The sequence below is a fragment of the Martes martes genome (assembly GCF_963455335.1).
Source record: "Martes martes genome assembly, chromosome: 7".
NCBI classification, from domain to species: domain Eukaryota; kingdom Metazoa; phylum Chordata; class Mammalia; order Carnivora; family Mustelidae; genus Martes; species Martes martes.
Window position 1 is genome coordinate 29,997,420 of NC_137894.1, and position 15,512 is coordinate 30,012,931.

A 15,512-nucleotide genomic window follows, 5' to 3' on the forward strand; every position below is an offset into this window, starting at 1 on the left:
CAGACTGACCTCAGTAAGGAGCCTCCCCCACTGTGCCCAGAGTTCTATCGACAGAAGGCTGCCTGGAGGTCAAAGCGGGAAGGCCCTTGGGTGGGTTGGAAAATGGAGGGAGGGGAAAATTCCACAGAAAGTCCCAAATCTGACCTAATTTTGACCCAGGGCCAAGGGCCCATTCCAAAAGTTTCTCTGAGGGTGCTCTGCCCTGCACAGGGAGGCTCTGCTGCCCCTTTCCTACTGCACTCGCCATTCCTCACCCCTCTCACTGCTGCGAGCTCCCTGGCCCCCTGGCCTGGTCATAGCCTCCCCTGGGGCCCAGCCCTGCCAGCCCTATCCCCTTGTCCTGAAAGAGACCCGGGGTTTTCTAGCACCCCTCCTTCCCACGTGGAAACTGATTCTTGCTCATTCTAACTGGGACACCGCTGAGGGACTGGCCAGGGCAAGGGGAGAGCAGTTCTCCTCAGCTCCCAACACAGAAGCCACCATGGGACTGGGTGCCCTGGAATGCTTGGGGAAGGACACAGTTCCCGAGTGCCCCCCCCACCTCCCACCTCTCCTGGACCAGGGCCTCCCTGGGGCACCCCCTGTCCATTAGACTGTCCTGGAGCCTGGCCTCCTCTCTCACTCCTGCCATCACTGATCACTGAGCAGCGCAGAAAAACCCTCAGCAGGACTCCACCCATTTGAGAGATGAGGAGCATGAGGTCTGAGAAGGATGGTGTCCAGCCGGGGCCCACGGCCACCTCTAGCTCCCCAGCTAGCACCTGCTATCAGCACAGCCCTCCCCACAAGGTTTAGAGGTTTTGTGCCCACTAAGACCTCACAGTCTACTAGCTCCCAGGGACACTTGGGATTTCATCCTTCCCCTACCCTCAATCCCTTTGGGATCCAAACAAACAAACAAACAAGCCATGCTTTTGTTGTCTTAATTGCAAAAGGTTTATCAAGAAAACAAGAAAGAAAAAAAGAGTCAAGCAGCAGGAGCCAGAAGTGGCCATGACCTCCTGGGGAGGCCAGCAGTGGCACCTGTCAGTTCCCCCAATCCTGATGGCCCACACCCTGGCCTGGGAGAAGGGAATAGCCCCCTTGAGGATGTAAACATGGGTGGGAGACAGCACAACCTGGCTGGGGAGGGAGCCGGGGCTGAAATCACAGTGAGGCTGGCCATAGGCGCGTGGGCCCAGGACTTCTGGGGCAGTAGGCAAGCCGGCCCCTGTCTTTTTCCCCTTGGCCTTCCCTCTGTGCAAAAGGAAGGATTCCGGGATTCATTGGGGCCTGCGCCTGCTCAGAATGTAGAGAGCTGTTGCTGGTGAACTCAAATATCTGGTAACTTCTGGGTGTCCTCTCCACGAAGGTGCCACCAAGGTCCTGGGGTCAATGGCTTGTCTCAGCACCTTGAGCCCAGGGAAAAGATGCTGCATGGTCCCCTAACCAAGGGCTAATGGAGGCTCAGGAGGTGGAGGGGAGTCAGGAGGGAGTTGGCCTGCAGCTCCTCCTAAGGGAACAAAGTGAGGCAGGGACAGCGACATGGGAGGAAGAGCCCTTCCCTCTGTCACAAAGGCCAAAATCCCACCAAGGGGGCACCAAACTTACTGGGGACAAGTAAGGGAGAGAAGAGGGGGTGTTTTCATGTCTTCAAACCTTTGCCCATATGCTATTCTTCTCTTCTGAATGTCCCCTCCACCCTTGGCCCCTTCTACTGTCTGCCAGGTCCTTGTCATTCTCCAAAACACTACTCAAATGTCACTTACTCTACAGAGCCTTCCCTGACCAGCAGAATGAGTGGTTCTTTCTTTAAGCTTTCAGGAAGCCCTTATTAACCAACAGTCACTCTGCATTGCCCTTGTCTGTTTCTGTGTCTGACCCCAGCTCGCCTGGGGACTCCCTGAGGGCAGGCATGTCGCAGCACTGGTACCTAGCCAGCATTTGACATGGGGGCCACAGCAGGGCCACCCCGTGCCTGCTGAACAAGCGTGGGGGTGGTGGCCAGGTGAGCGAGCACTGCAGGTTCTAGGGGAGGCTAAGGCCCGGGCCCAGCCTCAAGCGCTGACCCGCAGCCCAGGCCTCGGCCTGGAAGGTTCCTGACCCCGATCTCACCCCTGCTGTGCCCCTTACCTCTAAGAGCTGGTGGACTTCCACAGGGGGACCCAGGACTTGTCCAAAGCCCCCACAGCCCTCCCAGCCACTACTGGAGCAGGTAGGTCTAGTGAGCAGAGCACACGGCGGCGACCAGGCCGAGGCGCAGGGCGGGGGCTGGGAACACATGGTCAGAGGCTGTCGTACATGCGCAGCGTCTTCTCCAGCTGCTGGCCCACCCGCTGGTAGAAGAGGATCTGCTGGCGCAGGTAGTTCTGCATCATGTGCTTGAAGTCGAGCTCGCGGCGCTGGTGGAAGTGGTTCATTTCGGCCTGCAGGGCGAAGCCCACCACGCGGCAGCGCCTACGAATGCCATCTGCCTCATCCTGCGCCATGCGGCCCTCGTCACTCATGCGTTGGCTCTCCTTCACCTTGGCGAAGGCGCCTGGCACGGGCACAGTGGAGGAGGACAAGGGAAGTTAGGGCTCTGGTCTGCCCGCTTTGCTCCCTATACCCTCCGGGAGCCCCCTCAGGGACAGCCACCTGGGTGTCTCCCCCAGGACCTCCCCCAAACCCTACCATCGGCACATCTTCCCTCCAGACCTGGGGCACTGCCAGCAGCCTGTGGCACCCAGCCCGTCACAGCCCTGCTGGTTGTATCAAGTTCCGGGACAGGGCCATCCTTACCCAACACCAGCATCGTCTCTCACACTGGCTCCTAATCGGCTCGGACATCACCTCCTCCAGAAAGCCTTCCCAGCACCCCCCACGGCATGAGGCACCTCCCAATGTTTCTGGGGCTTCTATCAGCCCCGGCTCTTACCACCCTGTGCTTGCTCTGCCTGCCTCCCTCTGCTCTGTGAGCTCAGTGTCTCCAGCACCCTGGACCAGGCCCGGCCCCCAGGAGAGCTGGGTACACGTCCGTCTGATGAGCGGATTCGACTGGTCCCTCCATGAGCAGCAACTAAGGGGCTCCCACCTCAGGCCCAGTGTCTAAGAGGTTTTCCACAGCACCTGACGAACAGCCAAGAGGGGCGCCCCTCTACCCACAGACGAAGGTTGCTGGCTGTCTGCCCAGCCGGGAGGTGCTCCGGGAGTTAGCCCCTATACGCATTCCACGCTGACCCCGTGTTCATCAAACTCACCCTGCTCTTTCCTACCACCACCTCTCTGCCCACAAGATCTTTCTGCATAATTTAAGGCCCCTGATCAGACTTGGGCAGCATCTCCCTGCCAGAGCCTCCCGCAGTGCCTCCAGGTCGGATGCCTCCCACACCTCCCGACCCCTCTCCAGGGCATTCCCGACCCCCATCACATGACTGATTCTAAAAACAGCACCTCAAAGCCACCTGGAATTTTCCTTTGTGTGTCTCCCCACACACAGGCCCTGCCCCTCCTCACACCAGCCTAGAGGGACCAGAGGAGGCCTTGCACTAACCAGGTGACAGATGGGGGACGGGGGACAAACCTGGGCAGGGGACCCAATTTAGAAGAATCTGAATGAATCAGCAAGCAGTTGGCGAATGAATTTCAGCACTGCATTAACAGGCACTTGACTGACTGTGCACTGAAGGCTGCGGGGCCAGCTGCCGGGGGAAGGAGGCCATCTTCCGGGGCCTGGCACGCACTCCTCGAAGGGCTGTAGGGACTGCACTGTGCAAAGCAGGGTATGGGTACAGGAAGGCCCGGCACACAGGACAACACGGCCCCGAGTGCTTGAGAAGCATCCAATCATGCCAACAGCCCGCTGGGGGCCTCTGACTCTTGCTCAAGATGTCCAATGCAGGGGCGCCTGGGTGGCTCAGTGGGTTAAGCCTCTGCCTTCGGCTCAGGTCATGATCTCGGTCCTGGGATCGAGCCCCGCATCAGGCTCTTAGCTCAGCGGGGAGCCTCCTTCCTCCTCTCTCTGCCTGCCTCTCTGCCTACTTGTGATTTCTCTCTCTCTCTGTCAAATAAATAAATAAAATCTTTAAAAAAGAAAAAAAAAAAAGATGTCCAATGCATTCGAGATCCTTCTTTTGGTCATTTACTCTGTGGCAGGCCCAGGGCTCCACATGCTGGAAACAACTACAGAGGCACCCATAGGAGCTGGCAAGTGCATGGCTAACAGGGACATCTGGGGCGGGCAGACACGAGTTTGGAGGATCTCCAGGGTCACTCACACCGCACTCGAAAGAACTCCGCCGTCACCAGCTCCCAACCCACTTGCTCCTTCTGCCACTCTCCCTGAGCCACCTCCCGCCTCCTGTTCCATCCCAACTGCCCAACTCTGGGCAGCACAAGAGGGACCATCCCAAGGCCTAGCACAAGGACTCAATAAGAGACTTCGGAGCTAAAGAGGTCCTAGAGGCCAGCAGCACAGAGGAAACTGAGGCCCTACCGGGGAGGACTTCCCTAGGGCCTCCCAGCCTCCTTCATGCCCCATATGTGGGGGTGCAGAGGTGCCCCCCACAGCTGGGGGAGTGGATATCTACTGCAGAGACCCCATGCCAGGTCACCCAGGTCACCCCATCTGTGTGAGGCCCCCAGATAACAGACAAGGAACCTACTTGAAAAGGACACACTAACTAGCTTGGATTCCAGCTGCTGAAAAAAATCTGGGTGCAGTGAGGGTGGACCCAGATTCCAGAGGGCTTTTCTGACCTTGGAGGAGAGAAAGTTTCATTTTGTTGATGGGGAGACAGAGGCCCAAGTAATAGAAATGAATCTATTGCAATTGCTAGGTATCCACACCCAGGCAGGGGGCCAGCAACAGGGGACAAAAGCTGTGGAGGGGAGGGGACAGGCGGAGGTCCCACCCTGCTCTCTGTCACCTCTCCAACCTGTGACTCAGATCTGGGGCTGAGACCTAACATACCCCAGAGACAGGCTGGGAGTCGGGGCTCAGGCCCATCGGGCAGCCCTGCTATATTCCAGGTAGAACTCAACCCCAGAGCTCAGGACCCAGGGAAGCCTCCTGCCCTGGCAGGTGTCCTGCAGGCTGGATCCCAGGAACCAGGAAAGGAGATGGGGTCCCAGACACACTCCCGAAGCTCCCACCTAAATCTATCCTGTCCCCACCTCTCCGAGGTAATCACCCCCAACCCACGTCAGGGACAGGAGGTCTGAGCTCCCGTCCCAGCTGTGTCACTTCCAGAAAGCCACTGGGCCGGAGGTCTCCCAGCTGTCCAGTGGAACAGGCTGGACCAGGTCTGATGCCACTGACTACTGCTCTTGGCAGTACAGTAATTTTGAGTTTCTAGATCGAAAAAATGGGATCATAACTGTCCCCACCCTAGAGTGTAGTTAGGGTTTAACCGAACTCATCTGTACAAAGTACTTAGGCCAGCACCCAACAGAGTAAGAGCTCAAGATGCTCCGTGCAACCATGTGCAGACTGCTTTTTCAGTCATAGCAAGAGCCAGCTGCTGGCGGCTGGTAGCAAGAGGCTTCTCTTTGTTATGGAAGTCTAGGAGGGGAGGGAGAGGGATGGTTAGATGATAGCCTGGAACACAGAGGTTGGACCTGCCCATCCCCCCAGACAAGCACTTGGTCCTGCTGCGGACATGCTGCCACGGCCAGCCTAGGAGTCCCATGGCTGCTGCCGCACGCTGTGAGTTCCTGGGCCTGCTTCGGGCCCACCAAGCATGCCAACTGAGTTAGCAGGGTGCTAAGCACCCATCTTCCCTCGTCCTTCCCCTCTGCCTCATCTACCCGTGCACCCATCCCTTGGGGTTCTCCTTCACCCCATCTGTCTGACACAGGGGAACCAGCTTGGGCGGTGCACTCAGACACCCCTGGGCCCCAATTTCTGCTCTGCATATCATCCCCACCTCACTGCACCTCATTGGGAAAATACAGGGGACCACAGTAACTTCCCTGCCCTACTGGCTCACAGGGAGAGGCCCTGGATAGGCACTATTTCCCCTTGTCGCAGCGTAACTATGACTGGGACCCCTTTTACCCCACGACTGCCCCGGTTTCAATGGTTAATTATATATTTCCTCTTCTCTTAGGAGACTCCTGGACTGCTGGGCCACTGGGCAGACAGAGTAGGGGCCTTCATCTCAGTGCCAAGTAGACTCCACGATCCATTTTACTAAGGGGGACACTGAGGGAGGAAAAACACCCTCACGGTCATCTCAGAGGCAATATTTGTCCAGATCCTGGCCTCCTGACCTCACCTAAGCCTCCTGTCTCCTTCCTTCCATGGCCTCTGCCATACGCTTGCCATCTTCCAGATGTCCTGATGGACTAGACAGAATTCTGGAGATCTGAGGCCCAACTTTCCTGCTCCTCTCTCTAAGAAAGGGTCCCACCCACATGGCCAGCATGAAACTCCTTCTCCCCCCATCAGGCCGTGGTCCTCCAAACCTGCCCAATTCTGTCTCAGCCAGATCCCAAGCCCTCCTACCTAACTTGCCCAGCCACAGCCCAGAAGGAGGAAAAGTAAGCCCAAATGAGTTGGTCCACTGGGGAGGGGTCCTCAGGGTGAGGGAAGGTGGGTTCACCTCTGCCTAAGGTTGAATGCATGAGCCCAGATGACTGCTGGGCCCTCACTCTCAGAAAGACCTCAAGGAGACACTCAGAAATGGCCTCTCTTAGCTCTGCGTCCCTGCTCCTCTGAAAGGCCGGCCTGGCATCACTGCTTTCCTGCTTCAGTGCAACCCTGGGAGCCCTGGCTGGGGAAGGGGCCACCCTCCTGCCCCAGCTCTGGCCCGGGGTGGCTGTTTACTCAACTGTGCCCCTGCTTTCCCCCGCCACTACCCACACAGACACACGCGATCCAAGGAGCTGGTTGAACCAGCTTTCCCAGGCCTGAGTGCAGCAGTGAACGTGCTTCTACTTCCGGCCAGGGAGATACCTGCCCCACAGGCCCCGGTCAGCCAGCCGCCTCTGCCGTATGCCTGCCCCAGAGCTCAGAGTCAGCTCTAAGGCATGACCCTGTTCTCCACCAGATCCTCCCCAGGAGGCTCCCCTCCTGAGAGTTCACTGGGTCGACCCTCCCTTGTTTTCTAGATCAGGAAACTAAGGCCCAGAGAGGGGAAGGCACTTCCCAGGAATACCCAGCAAACTAGGAACACAGCCAAAACTAGAACTCAGGGCTCATGTTTCCTGAAGTTGAAGGAAGGTGGAAGGAGGAGGACAGGAAGGTGAAGGTGAGAAAAAAGGGCAGGGGAAGGAAGGAGGATGAGAAAGTGAGGGGAGAAAGGAGCCTGGGAGATGGAGAAGTTCTAGAAGGCAATCTCCTGGTAAAGTAGAACAGGGCCGGCGTACTTCAGGCTCTCCTGGATACGAGGCAGAGGGTGGTGTTTGCTGTCTACCCGCCCCCACCCCCCAGCTCAGTCCAGAGGTCTGCCTCCGGGCCCCACCCAGAGGAAAACTCTGCACCAAGCCAGGCCTGACCTCAGGGCCTAGGGGCCCGGGAGCCAGCCCCACGCCCTGCAGACGTTCTTCCGGAGTTACCAAGCAGCCCCAGGGAGGACCACACCTCTCCCGACATCTGCCCGGCCTGTTGTCCCAGGACTCAGCCACCTGCCAGTTCAGCCCCTCACTCACTGTGCAGGCAAGAGAAGCCAGGTTCAGGAAGGGGGAGTTGAATGGGCCATGTGGGTAGTGCCCCGAACCCCTGTTCCTCCCCTGGACCAGCCCGGGTGCCCCTAAGTGACCTGGGATGAGTCACTTCCCTGGCAGTTCCTTGACAGCCCAACAGTAACAGACAGGGGCTCATCCTGTCCCTCCCCCACGGAGGGGGGCCATGAGAACTGAAAACACAGCTGGGCTTGGGAACTGGCCAACAGGGTTGTGTCCTTAGGGAGGCGCAGGAGGAAGGGACAGTCTCAGCTGGGCCACGGACTCCCTATGCAGCCAGCCTTCTGTGAACATCAGCTTCTTCATCTGCAAAATGGGGACAGCAAGCCTCCCGCACACGGACAGGGAGCTCACAGATAGGGTATGCAGTGGGACGAACAGGCTCTAAAACACGAGGGCAGGGAGTGGAGCTTGAGAGGGGTGGGAAGACAGGCCACACTCTGTGCTCTTGTTATCTGTGTCCCTGTCCCCCATGAGCCTCTGGGCTCCTCAAGGGCAAGGCCTGGGCCCTGGTCATCTCCATGTTCCCAGACTCAGCCTGATACCTCGACGGGCCCAGCACAGAATGGCTAGATGATCAAATGAGACAGAAACAGGAAAAAATGGAATGCATGAGCAAACGAATGGACAATGAAAGGTAAACAGCGAGCTCCACAAAGTCAGGGACCAGAGCTGTCTACAATAACATCCTGCACATAGACCAGCACCTGCCCCATGGCAGGTGCTCAACACAATGTGGAATGAATGAATGAGACAGAAAGACTAGACGGGCTGCTCCATTCCCCTAGGCTATCCTCAGATTTCCAGTGCCCCGCAGAGCGCAGACTCGGCAAGGGTCTCCTGCCCACTCTGGCTCTTACCTTTCTGCAGGTGAATGATATCGGGGAAGTTTGAGAGCAGGCCCTGGTAGAGGGAGAGCGTGTCAAGCATCTGGAAGAGGTCGTTTTTGGGCTGCTCGGCGAACATCTCACCAACAGCTTCATAGGTGCGGCCCGTGTGAGAAATGGCGCTGTTGAGGGCCTCGGAGCTAAACGGGGGGTCCATCTGGAAGGCATGGCTGATGGCCTGGAACGCACTGCCCAGCTTCTGGAACTCCTTGCGGAAGCCCCCCACATGCTTGCGCACCAGTTCCGAAGCCACGGTGCTGAGCTGCAGGACGCTGTCGTCCATCTTCTTACTGAAGGCCTTGAAGGTGTCCACACGGTCCTCCACGTCCTGCAGGTCCTGGTGCTCCGTGGGGATCTGGAAGGTGAGCAGGAAGCTGGCACCCACCATCTCATCCTTCTCGGCCCGGCGCTTGCCCATCTTCCACTGCTTGTCGTCCAGGCAGCTGAGGAAATGCTGGAAGCCCTCATACTGGGACAGCACGGGGTGGCTGGTCATGTGGTCCATCCAGAGAATGAGCCGACGCTTCCGCTTCTCAATAAAGTCCTCCTCAAAGCGGCCTGTGGCCTGCTTCTCCGGCAGGTGGGGCACCGAGATGACCGTGAACTTGTGCAACAGGCGGTTATAGAGCCAGTCAAAGTGTTTGTAGCGCCGGTAGACTGGCGAGCCGGCATGGGTCGGTGTGAGCTTGTAGGAGATGTAGCTTTTGATGCCCTTGAACTTGGTCTGTTTGGTGGGGTCCTCCACGGAACAGGCAAACGGGTGGGGGTTGGCCTTCCACTGGGGCCCACGAGGGCCCATTTCAATGGAGTACGTCTCGGCGATCTTGGCCATCATGGGCACATCACCCAGGATAAAGGCCTCCACTCCAGAGCGCACGAAGCACGAGAAACGGTTGAGGTTGCGTCCCACCACGCTGCCACGCTTGGCAGATGCCAGGCTGTCCTGCCGCTCCAGGGCTGGCTTGGGCCGAAAGGCCATGTGCTGGCTGGGGTAGGCACCAGGGTAGGAGAGGTTGAGAGGGGGGTGCCCATTGGTGCCCAATCCACCAGCCCGAGGCTCCTCTACCACCGTGCCTCCATCGTCCCAGTCATCCCAGTCATCCTCATCATCCTCCTCAAAGCTGCCCTGGTGTGAGAGGAAGCCACTGACCCCACCACTCCTGGAAGAGTTGGTCACACCAGAGCTGTCATACAAGCTCACCTGGGTGCCCAGAGAGCCTGGGCTGCTGGAGTAGTCGGCATGGTTGGGGCTGGCACCAGACCGGATGATCTCCACATAAGAGGCAGGGAAGAGCCCTGTCTCCCCGCGGCTGTTCTGGCCCTGCAGCCAGCCATCCAGCGAGGTCTCACTGAAGATGACCAGGTCCTCATCCTGATGGATGCTGATCTCCTCCTTGTTCTCGCTGCGGAAGTCATAGAGGGCTCGCCCTTTCAGTGCCATGGCTGGGCCAGTGGTAGAGAGAGACGAGGACAGCGTCCTGCCCAGAACTGGGAATGCACTAGCAGCTCAAGGCCTGTCACAGCAACTCAGTCTCTTGGCCCCTAAACTGGGGTCTACTACCCACAGATGCTGTCCAGCCTCCCACTACTCAAAGCAATGTCCGAGGCCCATTAACTGCCTATTATTATTAGGTCTCCGGCACATTCCTGTGAGCAGGGAGAGATCATGTCCATGTAGTCTCTCCTTTCTTCCCCTCCCAGAAGAAAAGTCAAGTGAACTGGAGAAATCAGCTTTAAGAGGGCAAGAATTTGTTTGACACCTTCCACTGGAACAATGTTCTAAAACAGAAGAGAATCACTCAAAAACCACCGTTCCAGAAACCGAGGCAGCTCTGGCTCCCAGCTCCTTCAGGCTGCTCTCACATTCCTCTGCAGATCTGCTCCTTCCTCCTTCCTCCTCCTCCTGGGCCACTGGGTTTTCAAAAATCCAGAAAATCCAAGAAGGGCATGGAGAAAAGCAGCAGCCTCTTGAATCCAGTCCAAGGGTGGATGTGTCCGGCTTCACAACGAGCCAGGCCGGGGGGGGGAAAACAAGGACTGAGGCTTACACAACAGGCCGCCAACTCCGTCGACCCTAGCGGCCCAGCCGGCTCTGGCCGGGCCTCTGGCCCCCCGGCCCCCAGCCCTCAGCCGGCTCGGGAGCCTTCTCCCCGCCTCCGGAGCGGCCAGCCCCCACCCTAGGGAAGGAGGGGGCGCGACGAGGCGCTCTGGCGACTTCTGGCCACTAGCTGAGTGGCCTCTTTTGTTTGCCTAGCTCCTCCGCAGTTTCTGAGCCTGAAGCTGACCCTGATCTGAGTCCAAGGATCCCGTCCAAAGGTAAGCCCCGCGGTCCCCGGTCCCGGCGCGCAGGCCCTACAGACCCCCAGCCCTGGCGTGCACGCACACACTCAACAGGAGTTTGGAGAGTGCGCTCCGGCGAGCAGATGGCGCGCCCGGCCGGCTGGCGCTCTGTCCTCCGCTCGGCCCCGCGGCGTCCGGCCCGCGGGCGGCGGGCTGTGCCCCCGGCCCGCCTCCTCGTTCAGCACTCGCAACCCCTCTGCGCCGCCGCCAGCGAGAACCTAGCTCCAAAACAACAGAAAAAAAAGGGATTCCAGGAGGCGGCGTCCGGAGAAAGGAGGGAATAGCCGAGGGGGAGGTGAGGGGTGGGGAGAGGGAGGGAGGGAGGGAGGAAAAGCTGGCTGGGGAATTGGGCAAACTCCACCGCACTTCCGTGCGTCCTGGCTGGGCAGGCACGGCCCGGCTCCGCCCTCCCGCGGCCTGGAGCGCTGCAGCCGGGGGCCCCCGCCTACTCCTCGCGGCTTTCCTTCTGGAGCTCACCCTCCCTCGCCCGCTGGGGTCTGGGGCTGAAGGAGGGGGCTGGGATTCTCCAGGACCCCCCTGCCAGTCGGCCCCGCGGGGAGACACCTCTCACCCGAGGAGCTTGAGCGCCGCCGCCGCCGCCGCCGCTTCGCCTCGCCTCCTGGGTTCTGTCACCCTCCTGCCTTTCCCATGACGCAAGTGACGGAAAACTCCGAAAGTTTGCAAAGTGAGGGCTTGCGAGGAGGACGCCAGAGCCAAGACCCGGGGGAGGGGATTGAAGAAGGGTGCCGGGAGAGCCGCCGACGCCCCCCTCCCATTCCCCTGCCCCTTCACCCCTTCCCTGGGGAGACAGGATGAAACTGGGCCGTGGCGCAGCCTGGGGATTGTTCTCCGGAGGGGGCCCCAGGGCGGCCCCAATGCCAGCAGCGCCCTCTGGGAAGAATCCTTAGAGGCCTGGGATACTGACTGCAGCAGGTCCTGGTACTTCAGACAGACAGGGCCAGAAGCGCCCCCTGCCCTGGGAGACTTCCTTCAGAGGGAAAGACCTAACCCTACGTATGTAGCAACCGGGAACAAGCTTAGGCACGACCGGTTCCGTGATGCTTTGTGCGGCCACGGGGACTAGATGTTCATCTGCAGTCAGCAGCAAGGAGAGAGGGGTGGTCTACAAAGGCTTGGGCGAAGAGGCAGGGGGCATCTGACACTCGGCCAGCCCATCCGGGACACTTTGGTCGCTGACTGTCGGGCACTCTGCTGGGGGCTGGAGATTACATCACAACAGGCAATAGGTATTGTGCCTTCCTGGGTTTACAGTCCACGTTCTTGTCCTTAATTCATCTATCCTGTGTCTGTCTCACTCATTCAGTCATGCAATCAAGGAAGCATCAATTTAGTAATCATTCTGTATCAGGCCCCCTAGGCTACAAAGATAAGTAAGACATTGTCCTTACCTTCCTGAAGCTCAGATATGTCAGAAGAAGACCGGTAACTCCCTACCCAGTGTCACCAGGGGCATGAAATGGCATGGGAGGGCACTTGTCCCAAGGCTGGAGCAAGGATCAAGGAAGGCTTCCTGGAGGAGGAGGTGCTTAAGGTGAGACCAAGGCTTTAGCCCCTACTCCTCTTCCTGGCTATGCCCTGGAGCCTTGCCTACCCCCTTCCAGCTAGAAGGTCCTTCCTCCTCATTCTGACTTTTCCTACTTGTTGCAGATTAATTGGTACAAGGTAGAGCTGCTAAAGCTGGGCACCTTTGGCTGGTTTTTTGTTGTTGTTGTTTCGGCTTGGTGTTTTGGTTTTTTTAAAGATTTTATTTATTTGACAGACAGAGATCACAAGTAGGCAGAGAGGCAGGCAGGGGCGGGGGGGGGGCGGGGGGGAAGCAGGCTCTCGGCTGAGCAGAGAGCCCAATGCAGGGCTCAATCCCAGGACCCTGAGATCATGACCTGAGCTGAAGGCAGATGAGATCATGACCTGAGCTGAAGGCAGAGGCTTTAACCCACTGAGCCACCCAGGCGCCCCACCTTTGGCTGTTTTGAGGGTTATAGGTGCAGGTCTCTGGCCCCAAAACCCAAGTTCATTGGTACAGTGAGTAGATCTGATTCCCTATGCAGGGCTGGCATATGACCTGAATAAAGGCTATGTACAAACCACTGAAGGCCAGGTTTTATTTTTTTTAATTTTTATTTGTCACTGTAGTTGACATACAATACATGAAACTAAAATACATTAGTTTCAGGTGCACAACATAGTGATTTGACAATTACATATATAACCAGTTGCTCACGGTGTAGTGAGCAGCCCAGGTATTAAACTGCAAAGAGAAATACAACTGGTCAGGCAGGCCTGAATTTTTGCATCAACAGAGCACGGCAGTCTGAGCTGCTCCTTAGGAAACCCAGTTACCAGAAGGTTAGCTCAGAACCAGAAAACCCCATGATAGGAAGAGGAGATGGTGTGACAAGTCTTTTAGCCAAGAAATCTTGAGATCTTGTCCCCCACAATAGGGGCAGCCTTGATTCTAAGGATTCGATTCATCCTACTCTTGCTACAACCAGAGCTGGAGTATGTTTCCCCCAGCTACTTTTGGGATACCCCTTCTTTGTGATCTCTTTAGTTCCCATAGCCTCTCTCCAAGCTGAGCCTAACAACAGCAACTTCTTCATCAGTGCCACACACTGCTGTAATCATTTTACCTTTATTAGCTCCGTTAATACAATCAGTAGGATTTCTGCTTACCCAACCAGGATCCTAGTCCAGCCACCACCCTGATGGCCTTTGAGTTGGTTCCCAAACAACTCAGTCACACATGCACGGACCAAGAATCTCAGACTTACTCCCACTGTTCTGGGTGGGGTTTTTCTAACTCTCAGGAGCCACCCTTATGTCCAGGTTCTTGGGAAAAATTCTCTTGAGTCTCACAGAGATTTCCATCCAGTACTGGTATCTTCCATCCCTCCCTTTCAATGACCCTCTTGAAGTCTAGGGATAACGCCACTCCCCCCACCCACCCCAGCCCAGGTGCTAGTCCCTGGAAACTGCATTAACCTTTGTGGTTTCCCTACACCCTGCCCATTCCCTTGAGACAAAGTCCCTTTATTTAATTCTCCTCACATTATTCTTTTTTTTTTTTAAGATTTTTTAATTTATTCATTTGACAGAGGGAAAGAGCTCAAGCTGGGGGAGCAGCAGAGGGAGAGGGAGAAGCAGGCTCCCCGCTGAGCAGGGAGCCCAACCCTGGGATCATGACTGGAGCCAAAGGCAGCCAGCTGCCCCTCCTCACATCGTTCTATTTGGAGTGTGTTCTCTTTCCTGCTGGGGCACTGACTCATGCTCAGCAAACAGCATCCATTCCCCATCCAAGCACCCAACTCTCCTCCTTTAGCAAAGGAGTCAGCAAGGAGAACTGCAGCCAGTGGTTTCCAGGCTGACCCCACTGGTGGCAGCGAGGGTACATGGGACTACACTGTAACAATGCACACACGAGAAAACAAGAACCTGAGATAGTGCAAGGGTACTGGGCTAGGGAGAAGTAGATCTGGGACTTTATGCAAGTAGAATAGACTGGAATGGCATCCAACAAGCTGTGGGTATTGAGGAAAAGAGTCAACCCACATCTTTAAAAAATAGATTCTCCACTCTACTTCCCCCACCAGCTACTGCCCCATTTCTCTGCATGCATGAGCAAAATTTCTCAAAATAGTCATCTATACTAGCTGCCTGCAATTTCTTTCCTTTCTCTTCTTAAACCCCTCTAGCCAGTCTTTCACAGTCATACTCCACTGAAACTATTCTTGTCAAGGGCAAAGTCATCAATGACCTAATGGTTATTCTCAGCTCCCCTCTTATTCAACCTCTCCTTAGCATTTCACTGGGTTGATACTCTTTCCCCCTCTGTACACTTTCACTTGCATCAGGGAGACCATACTCTCCTGGTTTCCCTTCTACCTCACTGGTTCATCCTCCTCTCTTCTTCAATAACTCTTAATCCTAGAGTGACTACAGAAAGTGCTCCTCTTAACTTTTCTAACCTATTCTCTCTTTTGATGACCTTCCAGGATGATAGCTTGATACATCATCTTTCTGGCAATAACATTTCAATTTTTTTAATCTCCAGCCTAGGCCTTTCTCTAGAATTCCAGACTCAAATGTCTTTCTCCTTGACATCTCCCTGGGATGTCTAATAGACACCTCCAACCCAACACGTCCCAAGAAATATTGGGTACTGCAGGCCAGACCTGTTCTACTTGGCAGCCTTTCCATCTCAAGTGATGAGTAGTTTCTTCCACTTGCTCAGGCCAAAAACTGGAGCTGTCCTGGACTCTTCTCATCATCCTGGGACTCCTGTCACATCAGATTTTCACTACTGCTCTCCTGGTTCCAGCCAATGTCTTTCTCACCCCAATCACTGAAACAGCTTCCTGATGATCAGTTTCCATCCTTGCCTCCTGACAGTCTATTCTCAACATGGCAGTCAGAGTGAGCCATTTAAAACACGAGTTAGATGTCAATCCTCTGTTTAAACCATTCAGCATCTCACAAACATAAAAACCAAAGTCCTTACTTACTCAAAGGCCTATGAGCCTCTGTCATCTGAACCCTCTTTCTTCCCCTCATAGCCCACTGCTCCAATGAGAATGGCGGTTACTCCTCTTCTGACATGCCAGGTGCTTTCCTGTCTTAAGG

General features: G+C 56.4%; 2 protein-coding genes across 2 annotated transcripts in view; one reads left to right on the forward strand and one right to left on the reverse strand.

Moving 5' to 3' along the window:
- Window positions 1-919: 919 nt before the first annotated feature.
- Window positions 920-10,807, reverse strand: SNX33 (sorting nexin 33). Its single transcript, XM_080807672.1, has 2 exons — window positions 8,505-10,807; window positions 920-2,518 (listed from the first exon to the last, which is right to left on the reverse strand). Exons 1-2 carry the CDS (start codon window positions 9,970-9,972, stop codon window positions 2,265-2,267), a joined length of 1,722 nt encoding a protein of 573 aa, XP_080663798.1. The 5' UTR covers window positions 9,973-10,807; the 3' UTR covers window positions 920-2,264.
- The window catches only part of SNUPN (snurportin 1), a 39,872-nt gene continuing 34,910 nt past the window's right edge, over window positions 10,551-15,512 (forward strand). The window contains exon 1 of the mRNA XM_080807677.1: window positions 10,551-10,847. The gene's annotated coding sequence lies outside the window, so the exon portion shown is untranslated. The remainder of the gene's footprint in view (window positions 10,848-15,512) is intronic.